General features: G+C 56.1%; 9 protein-coding genes across 9 annotated transcripts; 5 read left to right on the forward strand and 4 right to left on the reverse strand.

Annotated features, from left to right (window-relative positions):
- Positions 1-601: 601 nt before the first annotated feature.
- Positions 602-1357, forward strand: CGCS363_v002306 (uncharacterized protein; the record flags this gene model as incomplete). Its single annotated transcript, XM_036634155.1, has 1 exon — positions 602-1357. The coding sequence occupies one exon, from the start codon at positions 602-604 to the stop codon at positions 1355-1357; it is 756 nt and encodes a 251-aa protein (XP_036500533.1).
- A 1362-nt stretch (positions 1358-2719) lies between these two features.
- CGCS363_v002307 (uncharacterized protein) lies at positions 2720-4782 on the reverse strand (the record flags this gene model as incomplete). The annotated part of the gene is made up of 2 exons (XM_036634156.1): positions 2720-4118; positions 4169-4782. The coding sequence occupies 2 exons, from the start codon at positions 4780-4782 to the stop codon at positions 2720-2722; spliced, it is 2013 nt and encodes a 670-aa protein (XP_036500532.1).
- Positions 4783-9129: 4347 nt separating this feature from the next.
- On the forward strand, positions 9130-10234 carry chp2 (Chromo domain-containing protein 2; the record flags this gene model as incomplete). Its single annotated transcript, XM_036634157.1, has 5 exons — positions 9130-9410; positions 9467-9509; positions 9561-9640; positions 9706-10078; positions 10130-10234. The coding sequence occupies 5 exons, from the start codon at positions 9130-9132 to the stop codon at positions 10232-10234; spliced, it is 882 nt and encodes a 293-aa protein (XP_036500543.1).
- A 2173-nt stretch (positions 10235-12407) lies between these two features.
- On the forward strand, positions 12408-13220 carry CGCS363_v002309 (uncharacterized protein; the record flags this gene model as incomplete). Its single annotated transcript, XM_036634158.1, has 1 exon — positions 12408-13220. The coding sequence occupies one exon, from the start codon at positions 12408-12410 to the stop codon at positions 13218-13220; it is 813 nt and encodes a 270-aa protein (XP_036500542.1).
- A 1037-nt stretch (positions 13221-14257) lies between these two features.
- nse2 (E3 SUMO-protein ligase nse2) lies at positions 14258-15529 on the forward strand (the record flags this gene model as incomplete). The annotated part of the gene is made up of 2 exons (XM_036634159.1): positions 14258-15277; positions 15335-15529. 2 exons carry the CDS (start codon positions 14258-14260, stop codon positions 15527-15529), a joined length of 1215 nt encoding a protein of 404 aa, XP_036499553.1.
- Positions 15530-15799: 270 nt separating this feature from the next.
- hxkA-1 (Hexokinase-1) lies at positions 15800-17512 on the reverse strand (the record flags this gene model as incomplete). The annotated part of the gene is made up of 4 exons (XM_036634160.1): positions 15800-15807; positions 15862-16235; positions 16288-16860; positions 16908-17512. 4 exons carry the CDS (start codon positions 17510-17512, stop codon positions 15800-15802), a joined length of 1560 nt encoding a protein of 519 aa, XP_036499554.1.
- Positions 17513-20261: 2749 nt separating this feature from the next.
- Positions 20262-21690, forward strand: GNPDA1-0 (Glucosamine-6-phosphate isomerase 1; the record flags this gene model as incomplete). Its single annotated transcript, XM_036634161.1, has 4 exons — positions 20262-20441; positions 20498-20530; positions 20590-21135; positions 21190-21690. 4 exons carry the CDS (start codon positions 20262-20264, stop codon positions 21688-21690), a joined length of 1260 nt encoding a protein of 419 aa, XP_036499555.1.
- A 747-nt stretch (positions 21691-22437) lies between these two features.
- pacG lies at positions 22438-24152 on the reverse strand (the record flags this gene model as incomplete). The annotated part of the gene is made up of 4 exons (XM_036634162.1): positions 22438-22558; positions 22606-22964; positions 23015-23954; positions 24043-24152. 4 exons carry the CDS (start codon positions 24150-24152, stop codon positions 22438-22440), a joined length of 1530 nt encoding a protein of 509 aa, XP_036499556.1.
- Positions 24153-24897: 745 nt separating this feature from the next.
- CGCS363_v002314 (uncharacterized protein) lies at positions 24898-25395 on the reverse strand (the record flags this gene model as incomplete). Its single annotated transcript, XM_036634163.1, has 1 exon — positions 24898-25395. One exon carries the CDS (start codon positions 25393-25395, stop codon positions 24898-24900), a length of 498 nt encoding a protein of 165 aa, XP_036499549.1.
- Between the last annotated feature and the right edge of the window lie 146 nt (positions 25396-25541).

The following is a 25541-nucleotide window of genomic DNA, read 5'->3' on the forward strand; positions in this document are numbered from 1 at the left end:
ACCGTGCCCAGCTGTATGATCTTTTCCCGTGGGAGTAATTTTCTCAATATGATACTTCTCATTCTCTGATAAGCTCACATGAGCGCCAAAGTGAAGTGCCAACCAAGGACAACGAAGAGGACAACAGCGACTAAGAAGCGGAATGACAAAATGGAACAACTAAGAATATGGAACTCGCCAGTCGCAGACTATTTTACCAGGTCCATGGTCCTGGCTGAGAGAGCAAACGGCGACGAGTGATCTCACTGGATGACCGGGCCAACTGCAAACAGAACGGCTGCTGCTATCCGCACAGCACATAGCCCGCCGAACAAGTTTGCGACGTATCATGAGAAAACAAATAGCGGGCGTGCCGCGGCTCTTGTGATATATCACACATACGGCAAAACGGCTGGGTGACCGCGAAAAGGGGTTTCCTGCGTGCTCTCCGTTTGGTTTGCCCTCTCTACGAGTTTCTAACATCCCGTGGCAAACGAAGAGTAAAGATAAAGACGCCGGTTGGCCCAACGCAAGAACCATACACGCTGTGGTATGAGTTACAAGGCACAATAAACGGCTCAACCGTGAGAGAATCGCAGCACAGATCGCCAACTTCGTCACCATGCTGGAGCCAGTCCTCGAGAACGACGGTGCTGGAAAGGAAGGAAGTCATGACCAATATGCTTTGACCACAACACCTCCTCCACTGCACTCAAGCTCAGCAAGTACCGGACAGTCTTCCTTATCCAGAAACCCGCACAACCTCCCACGAGATCTTCAATCTCCCCGAGCCGACCGTCTCACCGAGCTCCCATCTCCCAAACGCCTCACTCCGGAAACCATGCTCACCCACCTCCACACAATCCAAGACGAAGAACAGAAACGCCTCAGCAAGCGCCGCGAAAGCAGCACCGCCGTCGACATCATCAGCACCCTTCATCTCCCTCCCCCGTCCCCAATCACCTCGGCACCATCATCACAATCTCCCACCGGCGGCGGCCATACCCCCCAACCCCTTGGACATGACGGCGACGACGACGAAGATGATGAACATACCCTCACGACCCCTTACACATCCTGCACCCCTCACCAGCTCTCCGTCGCAACATCTCGCCTCCACGACATAGCCCAGCAGTTCCAGGACGTGGTCGCCGGTCTCCAGGACGCCATCGCCCGCCGGCAGTCCACCACCACGACGCCTCCCCGCCCCGAGCTCCTGTCCCTCCAGGAGAGGCTGGCACGAGTCCACTCCGTCGCCATCACAGAACACGAGATCATCGTGCGGGAGGTCAAGGCGCGGAGAGGAGGAGCGGGAGGGGGAGGGGGAGGGGGAAGAAGGACCGAAGAAGCTTCCAAGAGATCAGGGGGCTATTATTAGGAAAGGCCCGCCCACCAAAGACACGCTCTCTCTCTTTCTGCTGGTCATACTACTTTCGGTCGAACATCCGGATTTGGAGAGCCACCGCGGCGGGTAGTCGTGAGATTACCAACAACCGGGGGGAGGACACACAAAGCGAGAGTTTCCCATCTCGGCATGGTGACTGAGACAGTGGAAAGTCCCCGTCTGGTCTGCTCCACCGTCCCGGCTTTTGGGGAATGAAGAGCGTCCGTAGAACCAACCCGAGCTCGCCACCGGCAGTCGAGATGAGAGTCTCGTTTCCCGCGTGGCCGTTTCCCGAAGACCCGGGACCGTTTTCTAGGAGCTAAGAATACAACCTCTCCACCCGGAACCGGGGGAATATTACCGGTAACGTTGTATTATTGGCTTCCAGGGAAAGTACATCTTGCCAGGGCTTACATGAGAAGCGGAGGAGTTGGGATGAGAGAGAGGCGATGGGGGCGAAGAAGATCGTGAGAAGGACGAGGGGCGGACTACCGAGACGAGATATTGGGGCTTGAGATGAGTTATCCGTGAATATGACGCTATTTGAACGATAAGTACAAGACCCATTAATGCAGAGTAGCATCAGCCAGATATTGAAGTCTATGGGAACCAAGGTTGCCGGAACCCTGGCTACGTGTAAGCGACCAGATTCAACACATCTGTGGGGCATATTCATTTCCATGAACATGTGTGCTTCACAACTTACACTCGATTCACATTCTGGTACTCAAATTTGCGGCACAACTCACTTTCATTGGCCCATTTCGGCGCATCTTTCTTGACGAGTTAAACGAAGTTGCTTTATGCTTCGGGCCTCTCTCAACTTGTGACGAACCCCCGGGCCGTGGCAATCCCACAGTGGAGAGGAAGGCCCCCACCCTTACCGTAGCGTGCCGGCACAATGGTAACACTAAGCAATTTGACAGGATCCGGAATGAGATACCGGAAATCAACTTCATCAGCCCGCAATCAAACCGGTGGGTAGGTCGGGCAGGCACCGCTGAGATCCAGCCCAAGTAGATCGGTCCATGGGCTGCCTCTGGTGTGGCTGGTTGTCGGCAAGCACAAGAAGCAGGTGGCTAATGGCATCCAATGTGGTGATAGAATGATTCCTGTATTGCCCAACAGGCGATTTGTACTAGAACACCTAATAGCCAAAAAGTGACCCTGGGCTCCATCCGGGATGCCTCAGAGATGCTAATCCGTAAAGTAAGCTTATACAGCGGGCTGTCGCCCTGAATGCAAGCTGCGGCGCAGAAAGAAAAAGGAAATGCCGCAGCCTTTTTGTCCTCCGGTTCAACTTTTTGAGCGTTCTCAATCCATTTACATTGGGAAGATGCCGTATCCAGCATCTATTCAATCCATATACATCGGATCCCCCCGTACCTGGGACATTACCATCCCCATGTCGCCGCCGTGCATGGCCTGCATCGTGGCCTGCATATTGGGCATTGACCGACTCATGTTGATTGCGCCCCGATTCGCATTCGGATTTCCGTTCTGCTGCACAAACCGCGCGTCACTCGCACCCCTCTGCACCGGTCTCGTCCGAGGAACATCGAGAGTAGCTTGTCGTTGCACCGGCTGCATGGGTTTTGTGGTTGGCGTGTTCATGACTGCGAAACTGTCATCATCCTCCATCTCTGCGTCGGCATCGGCATCGGCATCAGCATCCTGATCGCTGTTCTCGTCGATTGAAGGCGGTCCGCTGATCGATGCACCTTGGTCACTAAGGCCGTTGGTGCTTGTTGTCGATTGCCGCTGTACAGCAATAGGTTGCTGCTGAACTTGCTGCTGGACCTGTTGCTGCATCTGCTGTTGCACCTGCTGCTGAACCTGTTGTTGCTGCTGCTGCTGTTGCTGTTGCTGCTGCTGAGGTTGCGGCTGCACCTGTTGCTGTGACTGCTGCTGGTTTTGCTGAAGTTGTTGCTGTTGCTGTTGGGGAGTCGGGGTCGGGGTGGGTGTGTTGCTGTTCGCCTGGTCCAAAGATCTCTGCGCATTCATACCGTTACTGGCGACACGAGATGATGCGATGACAGTCTTCCATCGTCCAATACTCTTTTCAACAACTTCGTTGATGTCCGAATGCCTGTCCTCCAGGCGCAAACCGACACTGCGGCCGATGCCGCTAACACCATTCTCCAACACGTGAGCCATGTGGTGACGGTCAAAGGGTATCATGGTAGGGGCGAAAAGCTTGAACTCCCGTGGTTGTTGTAGGCGATTTAGCTGGTCGATCTGAGACTTCAAGTGAGCGTTTTCCTGCTCCAACTTGTGTTGCGCGTCTTTCATCTTGCTGATCTCCGTCTGCTTCCTGCCCACACTCCTCGCCATTTCCAAAAGCCATAGTTCGTTACGCCTCTGGACGGGCAGAGAGTTCCAGACAGTGAATGCCGACTGCAAGTGTTCGGTGACCTGCTTCTCGAGGTTCTCGGCAGACTTTTCGGCCTTCTTAACAGCCTCACGAGCGTCCCGGTAGGGTCCATCTCGGGGAGGGTACGTCAGCTCCTCCACTGCTGCCGTGGTAGCAGTCGCGCACTTGATCTTCCAGTTGCTGAACTCTTCCTGGAAGAAAGCCCGCAATGCATCATACTCTCTTTGGCCTGGCGACTGCACAGACCAGGAAGTAGATGTGGGATGCTGGGTTGAGGAAAAAAGGGTGGGCGGAGAAGCGAGACACTGCAATGTTAATGCAGGAAAGTCCAGGGCAAGCGGATCAAAGTCAAAAGGCATGGAGTTGTTGTCGATATGTTGCCTGTCACTTGTCAGTATACACGCCCGTCTTCTCTGACCAGCATAACGTACTTTGCAGCTCTCAGTGAGCTGTAGAGCTCTCTGAAAGCGAGCTCCGCCGCGCGCGCATTGTCCATGGCGTCGGCGAGCTTGTGCTTCTGATCGAAATTTGCCTTTTGCATGACCTGCTTGCTCACTTGTCTCTGTCTCTTTCCGGCATTCTGGCTGCCCTCCCCGTCCGTGGAGTTGGCGGTTTCGCCGTTGGGGGGAATGTTGTTGATCACGCCAGTGGCCTCCCATGAAGGGGTCCAGGGGTATTTGCTCAGCGTGGAGTCAACAGCATATTGACCGTCCTTTGGAAGGGCGGGAGACTTCTGCGGTTCGGAGTCTATGGTGGCATCGCGCTTGGCCGGGGCAGGTCTCGGTGTGCCAGCCGGGGTTGAGACGTTCCTACCGCCTGTCGAACCCCTGGGCTGTCTCCGTGTGATGCCACCTCTCACGCGCCTGATCGCTTCGACATCGTGGATTCCATCGGGGGGCTTGGGATTCTTCTCCTTGATGTAGAGATCGAGATGTCGGCCGAGAGAGGAGGAGGTGAACGCCTGGCCACAATATTGACAGTTCTTGTCCTTGGGGGCGCCCAGTTTCTGTTGGTTCGAGTCGGCGTTGCTCGCGGTTTCGGCCATTGTCGCTCGACTTGCGTGTTCCTAAAAGAAGTGGTGGGTAAGGTAATGAGTGGATCGAAGTTCGGTAGGTAGAGGGTGAGCTCTGAGCGTGGCTACAGGCCGTTCGCGCGAAAGGGCTCTTGCAGCTGCTCCGGGGGAGCTATGCGGTCGATGGTCATACGGTAGGGTATGTATGTAGTTGTAGTTGTGTGTAGTTGTATGCGGAAAGTGTTCCCAAAACAAGAGCAAGCAAGATTTAAAAAGTTGTATGGTGATAGTTACGGCAAGGAAAGGAAAAGGGCGTGGAAAGGACGGAGTGGATGCGACACAAGGAGAAGAACGAATGAGGGACAGAAAGATGATGTGCTGAAGAGCTAAACGAGTGTGGTAAGAGAAGGAGGTCGGTGGGAGATGTCGAGAAGCAGCAGATGCTTGCCAAAAGCCAGAACGAACAGAACACAGCTAATCCTGGTGATTACCGGCAGGTAGTCGGGGGACACGGGGAGGAGGCGGTTCGGATCGGGGGGGCAGTCGGGGCGTGGCGAGGCGAGGCTCTTGCGAGAGAGAGGGATTCTTCAGTTTCGGGAAAGTCGTGTGACAAGAATTAAGGAAGACTCTCGCCTTTTGCAGTCTCTATTTCATCCGTGGACGCTCGCAGTCTCTCGAGACCTCTATCGAGTGGAAAGAGGTAGGGGGGGTGGAGGAGGGCAGTCGGGGAGGAGGTGGAAAGTAAAGTACAGAGTAAGGGGAAGTGCAAAAATGTCACCCGGGATTTAATTATTGCAGTTTTTTTAATAAGGCAGGACGGCAGGGGTAGCACCACCGACCCGCGCCAGAAAAAAGTCGAGCTCCCCCCCATCCAGTTCCCCCAGATTGGCGCCAGTGGCAGCACAGACGGAGCCAAGGACGGCCCAGATCAAGCCCCCTTCAGGGCCGTACGGTGGTCCCACCTCGCCCTGATGCCGCTGAGCATCCGTCAGTGTACCCGTATGCAGCAGGTACCTATCGATGAACATGTATCCATTGACATTGGCCCAGTGTTCGTGGGGCTTGATTCCAATCCAATGCAATTGCACCAGTAGGTATCTCATGCAATGGATGTACGCCACGGATATATGCAAGAGCAGGTGCAGGTGCAGCAGCCCGGCTCAGCGATGGAGACGACCTACCTTAGCACATCACATCTGCCACCACCTTCCGTGAAAAGGTACCTCCCGTCGCTACCTAGCACGGCAAGGAGCTACCTCCTACCTTACCTACCTAAGCACCTAAGGTAGGGTTCATCTCTCCAAGCAAATAGCAAGCACGGTACGTACCTCTTATTTCATCTCTCCCGCCCGTCATCTCGACCAACGGCGCCCCAAGGCCACCTCGACCAACAACTCTCTTTTCTTCTGTTTCTATTTCTATCCTCAAGGCGCGCACTCAGATCAACCGAGACGGATTCCTCTCCTGGACTTCTCTCAGCATCATCGCGTCTCGGGCCCCAATGACGCCTCGCCGTTGGCCTACCGTGCCCACCAACTCTTCAGCAGCAAATGTCCAAGAACATGGCCACTGAACCAATCGACACACACATGTCTTCAAAGCACGTTGGCTGCCTGTCCGCGGCGACCCTCCCACCGAGGGTCCCTGAGGTATTTCACATACCAACTTGCACCCTTCATGGTTCAGACACACGGGCTTCCCGCTCAGCATCTCGCTCGCTTCCTCGCTCTTCCATTCCAGCCGCATGCCCTCTCACATGTGCACGTCTTTCGGTTAGTGCTGATCTGGCCCGCGGAAACGAGAGGGACAGCCCGGCACCGCTCTATGCATCACTTTTACTGGCCTAGCGGTCTTGGGGGTGCACGGCGGAACTTTTGATTCCAGCACCCTGCCCGACGACTGTTGTCTCTTGCCTGCTCCAGCAGTTGTCCAAGGACTCCCACGGGTTCCGTAGGAGATATCCCTACCAGAAAGACACATATCAACCCTGCCCTGCCCTGCCAAGCTGCCCTATTGACCCCGAATCGAGTTGGGCTGCCGAAGACTCTGACTCGGAGCGACCTGAAAAGGTCTACAAATCGGGACCGGCCGCATATTGCGCTGCAGATGGACGGATACTTGGTGCGCGACGGCACTGACAGCCGTCGCCGCTCGCAGAGGTTGATGATACCGTGCCTTGGTAGGTAGCTCAACAGCCGCACCCTGTCCAGTCCAACATCAAAGACGCGAATGGCACCCAACCGCAGCGCTCTTCCTAACATCTTCCACCTGGCCATCTTGGATGAAATAAATCCTGGCTAGACTGGCCGACCGGGGCGCGCGTTGGCATTTCCGGCTCGTTTCTTTAGGCTCCTGGGTCCCACCGGCTTGTGTCCGATCCATTTTTTCAGGGGCAATCCGGGAGATCATCCAGGGGAGCCGGTGAAGGACCAGCGGCGCCAACAGACCTGACAGCTTCCGTCTCAAGGACATTGCGCCCCTTGGGTTTCGCTCATTGAGATATCAGGGAGCGCCAGTAGACGGGTTGCGGACAGCGCTGGTCGGTTTCGGCGAGAGACTTTGAGATTCCAAGTAGAAACCCCTCGTGTGTCCGACGACTTGTTTTTCCCTCCCCGACCTTTTGTTTCTCTGTGTTTTAGTCCGGGGATGGCATCCGGCGCTCAGGGCCCCCGTTTTCCTGCATCGAATAATGGGGTTGGCATCTGCAGGACGCGACGCAGCAAAGCGACAAATATCATTTCGCGACTACAGGGCCACTACTAGCGGCGCGCTTCGGTTTCCTGTGGCTTCCTGTGGCTTCCTGTCGCCCGCTTCATGGCTCCCGGTCCTGGCCCTGGCCTGGAGGCTGGTCGTTGCCGTCTAGTGCAACATGCCGTAGCCGCAGCATCTTGGGTGCACCTTGTCTGGCCCGTCCAAGACGTCGTTTGCCAACCAACCTGCAGCACACCGATAATTTCCCGCAACAGCCTCTCCTTTCCTGTGGCAGCCAAGGACAAAAGCTGATACCCATAGGATGAGCGTGGCATGTGTGAACCTGATCCAAAGCAACAGTCGCAAGATGCTCCGTCCTCCGACGTTGAGGTACCACAAGCTTCCCGGAGAGCATACATTGACGCGAGGGAGACGACAAAAACCGCAAAAGTTTGGTCTCCTGCAAAGAACCTTGCTGCGGGACAGGGTTGGCACTTGCCAGCCAGCTGCTAAATCGCGATCCATCTTCATGCGCTTTGCCTTTCCCTGAGTCGACCGCTGTTGGGAGTAAGTCTTGTAACTCTTGTTGGTTATGGTTGTCTTCCAGCAAAGCGCTGCCCCTTTTGCGTTGCAGAGATTTCATGAAAACCTCATTACGCTTCTGCAACTGCTGCAGGCGCGTTCTGTCGTCTGTTGGTTGGAGCGGCACAGCTCAGTCTTGTCGGTGCTACGGAAACATCCTAAACGGATGATTAAGCTGTCTGCTTCTGTCAATGATTTGCGTTGCGTCCATTGATTTCCCTCAACCTCAGGGAGAACGTGTGCACCCCATAACCAGCGCATCTTCCTCGTAGTTGGCGGAATGTCCCTCACATGCAAGCGACTGCTACGATACCCTCTGATCAGAGCTCCGAACCGATTGGACGGCGGTAACAAAGGAGACATGATGTGCAGTAATATCTCCGAGCTGACAAATATTGCGGCGAACAAACAATGCTCATGCTAGGTCTCGATGAAATCATGGACCTCTGGAAGGCCAAGATCGATGGGGCTGAGATATGATTCTCTAGGTGTGCGCATCGCACGTAGAGCTGCCATATCGATTGAAATCGATTCCGTGGCACCAAATTTACGATATCGGAGTGGCAGAGTCAAGCCCGGACGCACCTCCTTCATCACACCAGATCAACTTCCCATCCTGGTGAAGCTTCTCGGGACAGATCTTGGAGCTTGGTCCACCGGTTCGGAGGATCCACACAAGCTCTTTGCAAAAGGACGGGGTCCCGTGTGGAAGGAAAGCATCGGGATTGAAGTCGGGAAAGCATGCGCCGACCCGGCTTGTGGCTAGAGCGTATCTCACATGACATGCACCGAGCCACATGTGGCAGTGGTACGACGCGGCACAAGCCTCACCTTTCTCCCGAGCCTGAGGCAAAGCTAGGACAGCTGCTCAATCGCACCTTCCCATTGTTCCTCGTGTCGATACTTCCTGCCTGAGTGCGCAACTTCCGTTCACGTATTCTCTGAATATTCCAGAAATTTCTGCCTGATAAAAAACCGACGCAATGCCTCCCGGTAAGCTCCCATCCTCCCCACACCACCATTCGCGCATCATCACCAAGCGCGTCTGCTTTGCGACAGCCACCCGCCCGACGCGACCATTGTCCCAATTACCCCCCATCGCCCAAGATGACGCGCAGAAAGTCCCGAGGCAGAAAGAATAAGGCACTGACCCGCGTCGCAGCCATCAGCGACGACGAGCAGTCCGACATTGGCGGCGACATCATCGTCCCCGTCAAGGAGACCCGCGGAAAGAGCCGATCGGTCGACATTGCGGATGACGTTAGTGACACTAAGAGCGACCTCGACATCCCCAAGGTTACCGGCGATCTGAATGGCAGTGCTGCCGCCGCCAACGGAGACGATGACGAAGACGAGGACGAGGACGATGATGACCTCGAGGCCGACGAGTGCGTGTCGCGCGACAGATAATACTGGGGGGACGCTGGCGCTAATGATGCCATAGATATGTCGTTGAGAAGATTCTAGATCACCAGGTCGGCGACGATGTATGCGCTCCTCCGCCCGCTGATTGCGCCCCCAAGCTGACTTGTGTTTAGGGATTGGTCAACTTCAGAGTAAAGTGGGAGGGCTACGAGAAGAAGGCGGATCAGACCTGGGAGCCAGAGGACTCGCTGAAGTACGTTACGTGCCGAGCGCATGCTGCGGTCGAAGCTTGTAGTTCTGATACTAACATACTTACAGGGAGGGCGCAGCCGAGATTCTGGAAGAGTACCTTAGAGCGATTGGTGGCCGCGAGGCACTCTTCGAGCAGAAGACCAAAGCCAAGACTACCAAGAAGCGCGGCCGCCCTGCTGCTTCATCCACGCCACCAGCAACCACCAAGAAGTCCAGACGCAACGGCCACCCGGCCGACTCGACCCCTCCCGCATCCGCAGTAGCCGCCGCGAAGGCCAAGCCGTGGACATTGCCCAGCGGCAGCTGGGAAGAGGATGTTGAGAGCATTGATGCATGCCAGGATGAGGTTTCGGGGGCGCTGGTCATCTACTTGAACTGGAAGAACGGCCAAAAGACGAAGCACCCCACCGAGGTGGTGTACAAGCGATGCCCGCAAAAGGTGAGTTCTCCTATTGTTTATTCAAGAGGGCAAACATTAATTGTGTCACAGATGCTACGCTTCTACGAGAAACACATCCGAATCGTCAAGTCAGAACCCGAGGCGGACGCTGATAACCATTTCCCCGAGAAGACTGCGCCAGAGGCTGAGATGTGAATCAATAAAAGGACGACATGTTGGGTTGTTTTACGTGGGAACGGCGTTCGGGCTGGTGGCATCCTTACCAGGAGGCTTTCATGGATTTCGGAATTGCTCTTTTCGATCAGTCTTGCGCATGGGTTTCTCAAAGGAATCCGCGTCAGACCCAACCTGTAAATAGGAACTGCGGTTTGCGGGAGACGGGTGCCCTGGGTCTTGAAGCGGGGCAGCGCGAGACGATGTGCGATAGGGATGTAGTGCCAGGGAAAATTTGATGCTTCACCTTGACCCGGTTGGCCTTGTTGGCGTGATGTCTGAATGTGGTGTAGCCTCCATCGTCACGTCTACACGAGCTAGCTCAAGGTCTTCAGGTCAAACCAGGAACGAGGCGCACTAGTTCGCAGACAAGACAAGTCTTGACTTCCAGGACTCACCCAATGCGCCGCCGCCAGTAGCCCCACGACAGCCGTGACTGTCGGTCTCAAGTTCATGAAGGGGAAGAGAGGATACAGGGCTGTCCAAAGCGGATGTCGCCGTCAGACGCAGGAACCAGGACAGGAACCAGACCGCAAAGGTAGACCGCCACCAAAGGATTGCGGTGAGTGTACAAGTGCCCAGCCTGGGACGACGGGGGAAAACCTGCAGGATGCGGCACCCGCGAGGTTGGGTGCGTTGAAATCCCTGCCCGGGCGACCCACTAAAAGCAGCTTTAGACCCCTGTTTCGCGGGCGGTTGGGGTCGCGGTGTGGGTGGTGCTGGCGTTGCGTGGTCGCGGGTTTTCCAGCCTCTCCCATTTTATTGACTTCTCTGGGAAACCTGGTGGCGGGGCAACGCTGCCTTTTAACGCTGCGCTGCCCGACTGCATTCCACACGGGTTTTCCTGGATTTGCTTTCTCTCTTCCTTTTGGTATGCTGCACGAAAAGCCTCGATCTCGCGACTCGAAAATAAGTTTTTTTTCTTCGGCCCATTGAGATAGACAACTGTCGTTGTTCTACGGTCAACCCGCACCCCACGCCGTCCACCATCGGGGCCCATACTACGGAAGCCGCAAAAGTATCTTGTACACCGCGGGGAGCTAGCCAGACAGCTGCAGGCCATCAACCATTGGGTACGACCTCCTTCAGGAATTTTTTTCCCCTCGAGACAATTGACTAATTTTAAACTGCAGAGTTTTGGCCCAAAAACGACTTTTCTCAACGGCCAACGTTCTGAACTCAGCACGTCTCCCGAGACAAACAGACACATCACGCATTCCACGGCCCACGGCGACTCCGCTTCATCGGACCCGTCTGTCCGTCTTTTCTCCACCACCCCCGATCAAACTCTCCTCCTCCGCAGGTGTCTCCGTCAGCTTCGGGCTCGACGGAAGACCCTGATCCCCGGTCGCCGCAGCCATGGTCAAGCAAAACGACGTCATCGCGATCATCGTTATCGTGCTCTTCATCGTCCTCGCCGGTGTCGCGTTCGGCATCTACAGATTAGTCCACGTCGCCCGCCAGAGCATGAGCGTGACGTCTGGGTCGAGTAGCAGCAGCAGTGACGAGATTGTCGACGACTGATCTCGGCGGGTTCGTCGACTGCGTTGTGTTGCTGCTGCTACTTCACTGCAATATAGACGCATGCCCCAACGCAATACTGGGCGAGTCCATCTGGGTCGCTACTTTCATGTTGGGCACATGCATGATCTGATGAAGCAGTGAAGCAAACAAGAAAAATGATTTGGGATGAAAGATAATGAGGGTGAAAGGAAGGATATGCGACATGAAGTTTTACCGGCATTGGGCGTTTGATTTACAGCATTTTCCATATATTTGTCTTAGTTATTTATTACATGGGACGACAAGATATCTACGAGTGTATGATATACAAAGAAGCTAGGATTGGGACCTGACGGGCTCGTTGCGGAGGATGAACGAATCTATGGAGACACGAGAGCCCCATGTACATAGAATGAATCACGCCCTCGAAGGCGGATCAAGAGTTATTAGAATACTCTGAAATACTTTTACAGTTGAACAGTTCAGGAACATATCGATACGTGGAGGTAAATCAGTGCCAGGCAGTAGTTGTTCAGTCCACGAGCATGTGTCACTCTGTCAGCAATTCTTTGCGGTTTACTGTATAAGACACCTTCTGGTGATGGTTGTCTCTCCGATCAAGTTCACATTACTGCACCCAGAAAGCTCTAGAATGTCGCCAACCAAAGACTCAAGCCCGACCACGGTCGAGGCGGTCAACCACAACACCGCCAAGGCTCTCGACATCGTCAACGAACTCTGCAAAGAAGTCGACCACCTCGAGCGCACCTCACGCACGAGGGAGAAGCTGGAGCCTCTAAAGTACCACTCCGGCCTCCAGGCCGTCCTCCTGCTCCTGCACTACGAGCTCCACGAGAAGCTCCGCGCCCGCACCGACGCCCTCCACGCCCTGGCCAAGGCCCAGAAGGCGCTCGACGTGATGATCTGCGACATTGACGCCAACACCTTCGCCGCGCTCATGCTCGAAGACTTCCCTAGCGCAGACCTGCACGAGGAGGGGCAGCGCGAGGTCGCACGATGGGCGAAGCAGAGCCGCGACATTGACGCCCGGATGGCGCGAATGGAGAGGGAGAATGAGGACCTCCGGCGCAAGATCGGTCGTGTTGCGGCTGTCATTGGAGATCCTCGTGTCATTGACGAGGCGTTGGTGATTGACGGCGTCAAGTGCTGTCTTCTCGGTCGAGCGCCAGGAGCCACTAAGGAAGAGAACCAGAAGGGGTACGACGGGCCCAAGGCGACGTCTCTGGAAGAGGTGAAGAGAGCTTTGGATAAGGCAAATGAGCTGTTTCTGGAGCGCCAGGATGCCTACGAGAAGTCGCGGGACAGCGGCGAGAAAGAAGATGAGGTGACTGGAAATGCTGACCAGATTTCTGCCCATGAACTCGATGGCCGCGCTGTTGAGGCGGAAAGAGAGTGTCTCCATGATATTGAGGGCTGCCGTGAATGCGATAGGCCCGGACTCTAATTCATTCTCACGTCGTTAAGGAGTTAAAATCTAGTTAATTAGTCAAAATACTCAGTATAAGTCAATCATCGCCAGGATCGAGCCTGTCTTGAAGCATACGTCAAGCCTCTCACATACAGTGGCAAGCTTCTGTGATCAGTCTGACTTCTGTAACAAGACAAATTGACTCGTATGTTTGAAGTCGCCTCAACAACAAGTTTACAGCTCAATACCAAAAAAGTAGAAAATGGACAAAAGAAGAAAAAACAATGGGCGGCCACCGGAGATATGTAGAGCCACCTAAAGAACTCGAACCACCGAGCTTTGCCGAAACCAGGCATACAATCCACCACTAGGCTATCTTGCGACGGTGGTCGCACCCATTGTTGCGGAATCTGGAAGGTGAGTAGGCCATAAGGGAAACAACGCGCCAGTGGCAGGTGCGGTGGACTCACTTGCTTCTGTAGTAGGAACGGCTGCCCTCGCAGAGAAGTGTTTTCACACGCAATCGAGCCCGATGGCTTCTATGAATTTCAAATCATCGAAGGCAGTCAATCTCGGAAATAAAGATGAAGCCAGTGAGAATCTCAACACTACGACCAATATCACCACCCACTTACACTAGAGCTTCGCATCCTCGTCAGTCTCTACAGTCCAAAGTTCAACCCCAAGGCTTACATGGTTTGCAAATATGATCCTGATGACTCGACCGCTGGTTTCATACGGTACTTAAATGAAATTGTGATGCCATTTGCATCGCTAACAGACTATCACAACTGTATTCTTCACGTCGAGGTGTAGTTGAGGTGCGAGCAACGCTACGTACCGACACACCCCGGGCCATGCAAGGGCCATCCCCGCTGTTTAAAGTGCATCAATTCCGACCCCACCAACGCGCCACGGCACGTCGCGTCTCCTCCATCAGCCAAAAATTCCAGCCAGCGTCTAGATTGTCTCGACGTCAGTTTTGCAGCCGCTCTTCCACCAAAATCTGCGACACCATTCACACCTCACATCTCCGACTCAACTGTCGCCGACCAGACCCAGCTACCATCACCATGCCGGTCCTCGAACGCCGCAGGCCGGCCCAGCGCCGCCCCGAACGACAGGTCGTGGACGACGACGACGTCGACCTCCCGCCCTACGAGCCCCTCGCGTGCCCCCTCACAGACCAAGCCAAGCGCGCCATCTTAGAGCTCTCCAACAGCCGCGACGTCCACCGCTACGCATCCCACATCAAGCAGTCCATCTCGAACCTCAGCCAGAGCGTCGCCGAGGTCAACGACGCCACCCGCGACCGCCACGAGCAGCTCCGGCGCATCGCCACGAAGCGTGCCGAGTCGGACAGCAGCCAGGAAAAGTCGCAGCGCGAGGAGCAGGTCGAGGCGCACGCCGCCGCCCTGGACGCCGAGGTCCCCGGTCTCACGAGGGACGTCGAGGCCGCCCTGCGCGACCTGCTCGACAGGCAGGCGCAGGTCGAGGACGACAAGAAGGCGCTGGCGGAGACGGCGGACTACTTCCAGACTCTCCCTGCCGCGCCGGCGAGGGCCCGACGGAGACGGCAGCAGAATGGAGACGAGGACGAGGAGGGAGACACCCAGATGGAGGATGAGGCGCCGCCGCCCGAGCAATCCGTCATCGACACCCTGCGTCAGCACCGGGCCGACAAGGCGCGGGAGTACCAGAACCTCAACGTCTACCAGCGCTACGCCCTCAACAACGACTATGCCGGCTTCAAGAAGCTGCTGCACGACGCCGTACACGGCGACTCGGGCCCCACGCTGCCCAATGCCAAGCGGTGGTTCGACGACGAGGGGAACCCCGTGATGCCTCGTATGGCCGGTGCTGCTCAAAATATTAAGGACGAGGGGGGCGCAGCGGACGACGAGGACGAGGACGAGGACCTGGTCATTGCCGGCGAGATCCGCGATTACAGGTGTCCGTTGTCGATGCAAGAGTTGAAGGAGCCCTTTAGCAACCGCGTCTGCAACCACACGTACGAGAAGCAGTGGATCACGGAGATGTTGAACAAGGCACCAAACAGGCGCGCACAGTGTGTCGTGGCCGGCTGTTCCAAGGTACGTCTGATGAGAATGACACCGGCGAGGCTGAGCATAAACCACTGACATGAGCAGGAATTCGGTGTGGATGACTTTTACGACGACAACGTGATCCTGCGCAAGATGAAGCGCGCCCAGGAGTTGCAGCGGCTCGAAGAGGAGGAGGGCAGCAGCAGTCCAGACGAGGACGCCGATGAAGACGCCCGGCGCCAGGTCAAACGAGAAAGGAGAAAGCGCAAGGTCGAGGCGATTGACGACGATGACGAGTGAGCGCGGGGAGCAAAGGCTTTGACGGTGTGTTTTACAGTATTTCACGATCGAATCACTGATAGGGGCGTTTCGGAATGGGCACGGCACGATACCCATGGTCAATGACATGAGCTTTCGACGACGCATGGTCGATATGCGACTGAAAAAAAACAATGATTCCCGCTTTATGATATTATGCGACTCCAGATCTACTAAGGCTGCCCTCGTCTCATGTGAAGGGTGCCCACGATTACGTCTTCGCCATCCCCTCCCGCGACTGGTGATGTCTTTTTAAGCCCCTGTTGCCGCAACGTCACACGTCGCCAAAGCCACACCCGCGCCCAGCAACGAACTCTCCTTTGCCGGGACGAGGTCGATACTCCTGTCCTCCCTGTTGACAAGTCCGTTCACGTACTCCTGCAGCATCGCCAGGTACCCCGGGTAATGCTCAATCACGCTGCCGTTGTACGCCACCGTGGTCTTCTCCAGACCGCACTCCTTCTCTAGCCGTTCTGAGCCGGCATACTCCACGTCTTCCTCGCCCAGCGCCTCCAGGCGCAGTGCCCAGACCGCATGCAAGCATGCAGCGATGATTGCCGCCGACCTCCTCGACACGAAAGACGTCAGGTCGCGGAGGGCCGCCATGTCAGATGACGTCGGCGTGTGTGATGACGGATGACGCGAAGTAAAGACTTTGATAGATGATGTGAATAGTGGCGACGTATCTCTGTGGCGCATGTTAGCAGACGTTACACGACGCGAAACGTGGCGAGCGTTACCCTTCAACGGCTGATATCGTCTCCGATTTCAAGGAATACGGCTCATCGAGCGACTTGGGCACCATGCCGCCGAAAAGCCCAGTGGTGTTAATGGCCTCAATCAATGCAAACCTCACCATCTCACCCAAGTACATTCCGCTCACCATCTGCTCTAGAGGCTGGAAGTCTGGCCTCGGATGTCCTTGCTTTAATGATCTATCCCAGCGCGTGACGCTCAAAATATCCTGTCCAAACATGCCGAGCTCGGTGTTGACGATTACATCACGGGCCTCGTCCCACCACTCCTGCGGCCGCTCGCCGAATTTTGGTTTTCCGATTACGGACACGGGAAGATGTGCGGCGATGTTGACTCCGGTGCCGAGGATGAGGCCGAAGCGGGTGGCGGAGTGAATGTAGGCTTGCGAGAGGAGGGTGGCGCCGCCGTCGTTGACAATCGCCTTGAGGACGGCGTTCATGCCCTTGGCTTTACACGCGGTCTCGATGACTTCGCCGAGATCCTGGCCCATGAGTCCGTCGGCGGCGAGGAACCCTTTACCCATCCCGTGAATTCGGCCGCCTTTCAGCGACGTTTGTCTGCACCTGATTAGCTTGATATCATACGTGCGATGCGGCATGCTTACTCAATGGGGAAACTCCAAGACACGGCCATGGGCATGGGCCGTGACGGGTCCTCTCCATCTTTACAAATGGTTTCCAGTATCCTTTCCGCCATCCAGTCGAAGAAAGCCATGCCCTCCAGGTTCCTGATGTCGGCATCGATCACAAAGGAACTGAGGCGGACGATCTCGCTCTCGCGACCCTTGGCACCGCGGCCCCGCAATTCTACCAGTGCAACACGCAGGGTCGATCCCCCCACATCCAGCGCCAGATACTGACCGACTTCGTGCCCGGCGGGAAGTTGGTGGTTGTACGACGGCAACATACATGCCATGCTGGTCTGCAACTTGTCCCGAAACTGCGCCTTCAGGGCGTTGGACAGCTCCAGGAGGCCATCGCCGGCGAGAGGGCCCAGCAGCAGGTCCTCGGCCTCCTTCAGGAACTCGTCGATCCTCCGTGGATAGAGAGACGCGGCGGACTTGGAACACTCGACTGTTGACGACGTCCTGGACTGCTTCCCGGAAACGGCCTGAGGGGTGATCCAGAATGCGAGGATGGCTTGTATCAGGGACTTGCCCCGCAGCAGCTGCTTGACAACGGCGGCCAGGAATGATTTCGGGAACGTCATGGCAGGAGAGATTCGGTGCATGACAAGGACCCAAGATTCGAACGAAGGAGATTTGGTGTCGGACGGTGCCGTATCATTTAGCTGACGAGACAATGGCAGGTAAATAAACGGAGCAAGGCACGAGCCATGTCCCCGGAGAGGTGACGGGAGCAAGATGAGTGAGACGGAGGAATGGAGGAAGAGGGAGGGTCGCAGAGATGTCGCAAACGAGGTTTAAACAGCACTCCACGGCGGCCACCAGACGGTGTCGACAGCGGATCGACAGGAACAGGCCGGGGAACTAGGGTGACTGGAGCTCGCACCGAGCAGGATGGAACCTGCCGGGAGCTGGCCTTCGTCCGTCGAGCTGGCCGGTTGGATGTCGTATTGGAGCGCGTTGGCGGTGGACTGAACAGGCACAAGAGAGCGGCGATGGCGAAAGCGACCAACGGCCAATATGGTTACAGGAGGAGAGAGATGGCCGCTAGGGTACGGAGAGAAGGGCCTTGGGGGCACCAGACCATGCGGAGGTCAACGGTGAGAGTGAGACTCGAGCGGGAACCACCAGCCAAGGAGGGCCTCTCGCGTTTCCTCTCCAACGTCGCACAGGCAATGGGGCGACTGACGGCAGTCCTAGGGCATGTTCGTATGGCCTAGTTCGGCCCAGACGCGATAATCCAGTCCACCTGCTTTGGGGGCCGTATGCCGTTCGTCGACGGGGTTGGATGCGGCGGAGGAAGGTGGATGCGAGAGCGTTGTATGGGATGGTGTTTAGGGGGGATGCATGGAAGACTGGATCGTCGGGAGAAGCACAGTAGATTTCGGTGCAACAATCAACTGCTACGAGCCGGCAGTGAAAAGAAACAGAGGCTGCTCTACACCGCAAGACGTTGGGAGCAAGACGGGGGAGTGATGGAACAGCAACAATGAGAGAGGAAGACGAGTGTACGCTGTGCTGAAACGCGGCTACAAAGTGCGCTGCCTGGCCACTGATTGTTACTGCCGTAAGCTATGGACACCCACGTAAAGTACGACGAGCCATTGGCATCTCAGCTAAGGCCAGACCAGACCAGCTTAACCCGTCCGCTGGCATGGCAGGATGTCGCTGTCGCCGCGCGTGGTTGAGAGGTGCAATGCGGAAAGGATGCGTCGCCCCTCCAGCTGTAACGTTGCCTCTGATAGCGAATTCCATTGGAGGGGCACTGTATCCGTCAGGTGGTGGCTGACCAAATCAGACGAAAGCGGACTCATGGAGGGGCTTTCTTCAGCGACCACTCAGGTGTAAGACCTGCTGCTTAGCGCGTGCGGACGGGGACCCTCGGTGGAAATTGTTAAGACCCGCCGCCAGAGGAACATGCAACGACCAACACCACCAGCAAGAAACATTGAACAGGGGTCCTGCTGTGACAGATGACGGAGACTCTGCATCTTCAACAAAGCTGTCGATGCGATCAGCGGCGATGCAGCATTGTCATGTCCCCAGTCCAACATGAGGGGGAACTTCATCAATCTGCTTCTTGTCTCACAACACCGTCAATGCCGAATCATCCATGAACACGTTTCTTGGCGGTCCTCGAACTACATCTCACTCGCGTTGAACGTGTTGAGATAGAAATCGTCGAGAGAGAGCGGGACACAACCACTAACACGAGCCGTCCACCATGACACCTTTTGTATTTCTCCGAGCCAGGCCCAAGTCCCACGCGGCGGGCGGCAAACGGCAAACGGCAAACGGCTCTTATGCCCGTCACGTTGGATCGCCATCAGTAGCCTCGGCTGCTAGTCCCCCACGTCTAACGTATCAGTTGCATGCAAAGCGCAAAATGGTCAGCCGCTGCCAGATCGTACATACATGGCCGTCGTTGTAAAACCAGGGTCTGGCCTCACGGACGTGAACGTGCTGGCCCCCGCCGCGCGCCGACGACGGCCTCGCCACCCGTGCGTACCTTACTATGCAGTAGGTAGCGTCGCGAACTTTCCTGGCATCGAACAGCCTCCACACACGTCTGGGATATCGACCCGACCACCTGGCTCGTCCAACACCCACCACCGCCACACTGACATGCCGACCCCTGCCCGCGGCCGTCGGGCCATGGCGAGTCTAAACTGATGGATGACGATGATGGCCGCCTCTAGAACGGGGGAGTGCTACAAGTGTGCTGCTCACTGCCTGCCAGATTCAAGAGCTCCAGTTATCACAATGGATGGCCACTCTCAACCCTCCGCGGTTCCCGGTCCAGAGCCTCGACATCCAACCACTGAAACCAGGTGACTCGGCCGATACCTGCGACTGGCAACGTTGATAATGGCCCCTCCCCGCGAGCCGGTCACAGTGGGACGGACGCCCGGGTGGTGGGACTTTCAAACACCACCGATAGCAAGTTGCAGTGACGTTCCATCCCTCCACCACAGCGCAAATCTTCAGCAGACTTTCTGGGGGCAGATTGCCGTTGCCGCAAAAAGTCTGTGATGTCAGCTGTGCTGCGACGGGGAACCCCTCAAGGGGGCAGGACGGTTTGAGGGAAAGGGTATGGGGAAAACCGCCCGAACCTTTGGCCACAGTCGAAGCTGAGTTTAGTCCCTCATAAGGATGGTCTCTTCAGCTTGCCTCCCTCGTATCGCTCTGTTTCCCGTCCTCTTCCTCGAGAATAGACATCGACCTCGCCTAGAACCTACCCTCTTCTATCATCCCCTGCGCTTATTTTCACACCCATCCTCGTATCGTCGTTGCAACCTACGCTATCCTCTTTCTGTAGATCCCCCGTTCAAGATGAGGCTGATTATCCGCGACGACGCCGACTCTGCCAGCGCCTATGTAGCCAACTACATCGTCGACAGGATCAAGCACTTCAGTCCCACCCCCGCACACCCATTCGTGCTTGGCCTGCCCACAGGAAGCAGCCCCTTGGGCGTATATAAGATTCTTGTTCAGAGGTACAAGGCCGGAGAGGTATGGATTAAATCTTGCTCGTGCTCTGGATGGGAGGCTGACGGCGTTGTTGATAGATCTCGTTTGAAAATGTCATCACCTTTAACATGGTATGTCTTTCCGTGACGTCCCCGATGCCCTCGCCATCAGCAACCTGACACCATTCAAGGACGAGTACGTCGGGATCCCGAGGGACCACCCCGAGAGCTACCACTCCTTCATGTGGAAGCACCTCTTCTCCCACGTAAACATCCACCCCAACAACGTCAACATCCTCAACGGCAATGCGCCCAACCTCGAGGCCGAGTGCGTCGCCTACGAGGCCAAGATCAAGGCCGCCGGCGGCATCGACCTCTTCCTCGCCGGCATCGGCGAGGACGGCCACATCGCCTTCAACGAGCCCGGCTCCAGCCTCGCGTCCCGCACCAGGGTCAAGACGCTCGCCTACGACACCATCCTCGCCAACTCCCGCTTCTTCGACAACGACGTCAGCAAGGTGCCCCGCCTCGCCCTGACCGTCGGCGTCCAGACCGTCCTCGAGGCCCGCGAGGTCGTCGCCATCATCATCGGCGCGCGCAAGGCCCTCGCCCTCCAGAAGTGCATCGAGAACGGCGTCAACCACATGTGGACCCTCTCCAGCCTGCAGCTGCACCCCCACCCGATGCTCGTCGTCGACGAGGACGCAACGCTGGAGTTGCAGGTCAAGACTGTCAAGGTAAGACAGACCACGCACGCGTCTCGGGAACTGTCCGCTGACACAACACCACAGTACTTCAAGAGCATCGAAAAGGTCGCAAAGGCCGAGGGCTTCGAGCAGATCCTCCCGTCCAAGATCCGCACCGGCCCGGGCCCCATCCCCGTGACGGTCGTCGACGAGGTCTCGACTCCGACAATCCACCACCCTCAACCCACCACCTCCCGTCTCCTCAGGGCGTCTCCCGCCACGGAGTACCCCGTCCGCTCCGTGTCCCCGGACATTGAGCTCGTCTTCGAGAGCATGGAGTCCCGCACAAAGACTCCCTCAGAGCAACAGCTCCGGGCCGTGACGCCCGATCTCGTCACCGACAGGATGGCCAACCGCATTCCGGAGCCGGCCCTCGCAAGACGGCTGACGCCGAACCCCGAGCAGCAGCAGTTGTCCATTTCAAGATCAAACACCCCCGACCTGGTACCCGACCGCATGGCCTCCCGCATCCCCGAGCCGGCGCTTGCGCGGCGATTGACTCCTAACCCGGAGCAGCAGCTGCGGGTGAACGCCGTTGGCGCCTAAATACCGATGAGACGCCGATTGAGAGAGAAGAAGGAAGAATGCATGCCCGGTTGCATGGCAGTAAGCGCTTCATTGATTGTAAGCCAAGCCGTAACTCGCTGCTGCCCAGTCACTCGCTAGATGCAAAGAGCATTGGTTACTCGTGTGATTATTTGATGGGCCAAACAGAATGTAGCATAGTAGAAAGGGCCCAAATTAAAGGGAATCATGAGACATGGATCGCAAGAACGGATGAAACTCGGAGAGGGTGCATAGACATTGTTTAAAGAGAGAAGAGCAGGGCTCGACGTGTACATTACCTTGAAAAGATGAGATGAATGAGAATAGATTGTGGGGTTGAATTGGAGTTTGTGCTGCTACGTATGGTTCTCCAACATCGTGTCATGTGATTGGCCGGAACGAGACCATCACACAATAGCAGCGGTTAGTTGAATCACCCAGCCCAACGCAGGCTGTTGGTGAGTATATTCTTTCTGATCATTCAATGTCACTAGATCCGGGTATAACCACGTGTTCCACCGCTGACTCGCCTTCCTATTTTCCGGGCTGTCCGTATGTCTCGCCCCTCCTTTCTGTACGACCCGGCCTTCCGATAGCCGAGTAGGTGACCCCGATTAGCTTATAATACATTCAAACCCATGAGGTGGCTTCGTTAAATCATTTCAAATAGATCCCTATGAGGCGAATACATGCCGAGGGGTATGAATACCAAGATGGCTGGCAGATACATCCTGTCTAAAATCATCATTATGATTCGGCTGTGAACATGCGTTTGCTCTTGCTGCGTAGTTGCTGTGCCTTGATCTCGGGCGGCACAATTGTGTGGTGAACGACGTGAGGTCGGTAGATGGCTTCCACAGGCGGCATCCTATTGTTTCTTAGTTCCCGTATGCGACGGATTTACGAGAGACTCACCAGTCGTCCACACTGAGTGGAAAGTACTCGTACAGCAAGTCATCCTCTTCTTTGGGACTCTGACTTGTGTTGTGCACGGCAGCCGCAATGGACTTTGTAAACTGCGGGCTCGAAATGTCCGAGTTGGACCTGTTTGGGCTCCTCTCGTCTTCCGACAACGACAGGTTGATGGGGCCCGAGATGCCAGGGCGTGAGCTTGACATTGAAGGCCTTGCCGCTTGTCGCGCGGGCTCTGAAGACCACGCTGGAATCGGTGGCCGAGACATCCCCGGCGACGGCGACAGCGCCAGCTTCTTTGCGGGAGGCTGACTGTTGCTCGTTTCTCTGTACAGCTGAGGCGTGCTCCATTCTGGAGGTTGCTGTGAGCCGTTAGCATCTTAAATCCGTAAGTCGAAGCAGCTTTGCGTACCTGAAGGTTGTTGGGTGGTTGGTATTTTGGAACCGGGGTTGCCATGCCATTGTCCTTGTGAGGCGGAGCAGAGGCAGACGCATCGCTGTTGCTCCTCCTTTCAAGCTTCTTGTCGCCTGTCAGAGGGATGTCTTTGCGACTGTCAAAATTTCTCGGGCTACGGCCTCGCACAATGACGGGGCCAGAGCTGATTTCAGCAATCTTGATGTACTCCCCCGACTGCTGCTTTCCTAAGAGGTTGATCTGCACCAGGTAGTGCTGCTGGAGACCTTTCCTCCTGCCGTTGTTTGCCGTCGCATGCTTGAACTGCAGCCTCTTCCATGACAGCGGCAACGACACTCTGTTCGCGTCGACTTCCTGGCCGTTGGCTAGATCCAGAACAATGTTGGGCGGGCCACCAGACGACTTTGGCTCCTCGGCGCCGATGGGATGCGCGCTCTTCCAGGGTATCGATATAATTTCCGTAATCTTCCCCTCTATGGACTCGATCGCCGTGATGGAGGCGGCAAGCTCGAAAACGGGTATCTGCCGGCCCTGCTCGTCTACGGCGTGGGTAATATGTCGCGGAAGCGTGACCTGTCCAGAGCACTGCCACAGGTTGCGACGGTAGCAGGTAAGCTCGAGCGGGCGGCCGTTGTTCTCGGCGCCAAAGACGTCCTCCGCGACGAAGAACATGCCGTACAGCTCGGCCGTAATCCCAGGTTCCATGTGTTGTCCATTTCCGTCAACGACCGTCGCCTTGAACGTGGGCGCCGAGAAGCCAAGTAGCTTGTTGTCGAGCTCCTGAGTAGGGGAGTCCTGGTTGAACTCGGGGGCAGGCTGCGCCTCGAAGGGTCGGTTCGAATATGCGAAAGGGTCTTCGAAGCCCGTGGCGGAGAAGTCTTCGAATCCGTAGGTGGGAGTGAAGGGTATGGGGGGAAAGGCGCCGTTGACCGTATCCCTGCGACAGCAAACTGTTAGTCGTCTGACTTCTTCCCATCCCAACTGCGACAGGCGCCTCCAGAAAGTTTCCCGCCCGGAAAGCTTACAGCAGAGAATCGTCAAACATGGAGGAATCCAGGCCATCCACGACAGCGCTGTTGAGGCTCATGCCATCGCCAGGCGTCGCGCCGGACGACAATGAATGGAACGCGGCCATTGCATGGTAGGACTGCGCCAGCCGCCGGCAGACGAATTGCGCTCGTCGTCACGATGGACGATCAGAGGTGGCTGGGCGGCCCAGAGGGCGAGTAAACGACGAAGCCCGGCACCGAGTTGTCGACAAAATGAAGGACAGGCACAGATGGGAGACAAAAATGACCCTGCTGCAAAAAAGCAAGCAAGCTGGCGAGTGGGCGTCGAGGTATGTAGCGAATGTCTTGTCCGAGCGACTCTGGATGGAAATGCAGAAGCGGAGGGATCTCTTGTGTCTGGAGCCAACCCACGGGCAGCCGAGTGGACGTGGAGGTTAGGTGGTGGGTGACCTGGACTGGCACCAACCCCTATCAGGCCGCTGGTCTGCCGCCATTGGCTGGCCTGCAAGTCAACGGCTGCAGGCGTTATCGCACTGTGGAGGCAAGTGAGGGGCGCTTAATGGGGTTTGCTCTGGGGGTCCTTTCAACCGCGACTGGGAGCATCCCCAGTGAACCTGCATGGAATGAGGCACCTGGGCGGGGGAGATGAGCTCCACTGGGTACAATGAAGCTCCCTGTAATTGTCTCTGTCTGAGCTTGTCGGCCAGGTTGGAGCAAACATCGCCTCACGCATCGAGATGTCTTCCCACGCATCTGGGCTTACGACATGAGCTCACCACAGTGGTCGAATGTCCTCACTGGGACCGGGTATAAACCAATGATGGCTTGAAATAACGACATCAATTCATATCTGATAATGCCCCAATCCACTCACTCCTTGGCCTTCTGCTCTTCAAAGAGCTTCTGACACTTGGCTGAGATTCCGGGTTGTACCACGCTGTCGGCGTACTCCCAAACATCCTTTATTTGTGACCCGTCCTCGGTGAACTGCATAAACCATGCAAAGTACAGCTTTGTGGACTCCCCATCGATGAATTCGCTGTCGAGGATCGTTGTAGCGGCAGCTGTCTTCTTCCGCACGTCGATGACAACATTGTTGATCTCCGTCATCTTCGTGCTGTAGACCGGGAGGGTGGTGGCCAACCTGGCTTCGTACATCTCATTCCCAATAGCAAGATCAGTCGGGACGCCCATAGCCTGGAGGAATGAGGGGGGCATGAAGTGGCGTTTGCAATCCGGTGTCAAGGTTGTGTTGATGCGTGACGCGTCGTTTTCCTTCGAGGCGTCCTCGTAACCGTTGAGAAACTCGCGTAACGTCTTTTCGATGGTCTCGTAAAGGGCAGTAAGGGGCGCGTCGGAGGTAGCCATGGCGGACAGGAACTGGTTTTAACAACTAAGACGGTCTGCAAGAACTTTGAAAAGTAGCCTTTGCTATCAGGTGGATGGAATAACCAATATTCTTTATATACCCAAAGTGCCGGCCAACAGGAAGGACTTTGGTCATGAACACGTAG

This window comes from Colletotrichum siamense, assembly GCF_013390195.1.
Source record: "Colletotrichum siamense strain Cg363 chromosome Unknown KSG_Cg363_contig02, whole genome shotgun sequence".
NCBI lineage: Eukaryota > Fungi > Ascomycota > Sordariomycetes > Glomerellales > Glomerellaceae > Colletotrichum > Colletotrichum siamense.